At 42.8% G+C, this 1,611-nt stretch overlaps 1 protein-coding gene across 1 annotated transcript in view; it reads left to right on the forward strand.

Annotated features, from left to right (window-relative positions):
- LOC101988233 (carcinoembryonic antigen-related cell adhesion molecule 3-like) overlaps nucleotides 1-1,254 on the forward strand; it is a 98,175-nt gene extending 96,921 nt beyond the window's left edge. Inside the window, exon 4 of the mRNA XM_026777981.1 lies at nucleotides 983-1,254. Coding sequence (XP_026633782.1) covers nucleotides 983-1,254 — 272 coding nt within the window. The remainder of the gene's footprint in view (nucleotides 1-982) is intronic.
- The last annotated feature ends 357 nt before the right edge of the window (nucleotides 1,255-1,611 follow it).

Here is a 1,611-nt window from a genome sequence, read left to right on the forward strand (position 1 = left end):
TATTCAGTAGACAAATAGTAATGACCCCCTCACCTCTGTTTACCAGCGGAGGGGAGGAACTGTTCTGGGTAAACTTAACATCATGATGTCAGCTACAGCCCAGATACTTGGAGCTCTCACCATGCACATGTCCCAGAAAGACTCCATGGGAGTCAGGCAGGCCCAGGATGATGAAGTCATGGTGTACTCACAGAGAGCACCATAAATCCGTGATTCTAAAACTTTGCCTGGGTTGGATACAGTATGACATTCAGGAGAATTTTTTTGTAACTGTTTGTTTAGATTTTCTATCAGAGACAACTAGGCAGCGCTGAATACAAAACTGCCCTGTCTGTATTCAATGTAATATTGAGTACCATTTTGAAAGTGTTTATTTATGTTTGTTAGATTTCCTGTCAGGGCTGACAGGGAACAAGACTTTACTTATTGCCCAAGTCAAGAGACTGATTGTCCCATAGAGTGTAGAATCGATTGTGTACTGCCATGACAGTTGAAATTACATAGGTCTCCTAAGTATCTCCTTCTCCTGAGGATCAGTGGGCATTTGTCGGTTTCATTAGCCTATTGTTCTGATGGGCTTGTGAAATTTGACAGCAAGAGAAGAAACAGAAGTCAGTTACTCCAGATTCTTCCTTCTCCTGATGGGTCCAGACTAGGGAATTTTCTTCTGCAGATAAATAGAACAAATGGTGCTGATGTCAGCAACTCCCCATCCCAAGTTCATTGCTACAGCTAAGCTTACCTCATGGACATGGCAATGATCCTGCACTGTGTATCATATTACAGGAAAACTGTTCTACAGGAAACAGCCACTAAATTAGAGTAGCACAGTCCCTGGGTGGCAGATCTCAAGCGCAAGATATGCCTATAGTCACAACTCCGAAGTCTCTGCCAAGAAACCTTTATAAAGTATGAATTTCAGTGGGCCTGGTCAAACTCTTTGAACTTCTGTCATTTGGTACATTCCTTTGTTTTTTCACAGAGAATGTAACACAGCCCTTTGTGCAAGTCACTGACAGTACAGTCACAGGACATAGATCTGTAACCTTCACCTGCATTTCACCCGACACTGATGTCTCCATCCAGTGGATCTTCAACAAGAAGAATCTGGAGATCACAGAGAGGATGACTCTGTCCCCATCAAAGTGTGGACTCAGAATAGATCCTGTCACGAGGGAGGATGCTGGACTTTATCAGTGTGAGGTCTCCAACCGATTCAGTTCAAAGACCAGTCGCCCAGTCTTCTGGTCATGATGAGTATGTGACCTTTCCTCTCATTCTACAGCAGAGTGGGGGTATTACTTAATCAATGGGGTACAAAAAGGAGGAAAGTTATTTGGTGAAAATGGTTAAATACTACTCAGGTACAGCCAGCATAGTGACTCACACCTATAATCCCGGGATACATGTGTGTACAAGGGAAGGCCAGGATTTAAAGTGAGGCAGTCTTAAAAAGAAAATAAAGATATCAATATAGGAAACAAAAATTCAAAGGCCTTAGGAGCTTAGGTTGTAGTTGAAATATATAGTGATACCTCAGAATTCATGGGAACTAGCTACAGGGTCCCTCAAACTTTTGGATGCTCTGAGTCTGCTGGGAAAATGGTGCCT

Source organism: Microtus ochrogaster, unplaced genomic scaffold, assembly GCF_000317375.1.
Source record: "Microtus ochrogaster isolate Prairie Vole_2 unplaced genomic scaffold, MicOch1.0 UNK96, whole genome shotgun sequence".
NCBI classification, from domain to species: domain Eukaryota; kingdom Metazoa; phylum Chordata; class Mammalia; order Rodentia; family Cricetidae; genus Microtus; species Microtus ochrogaster.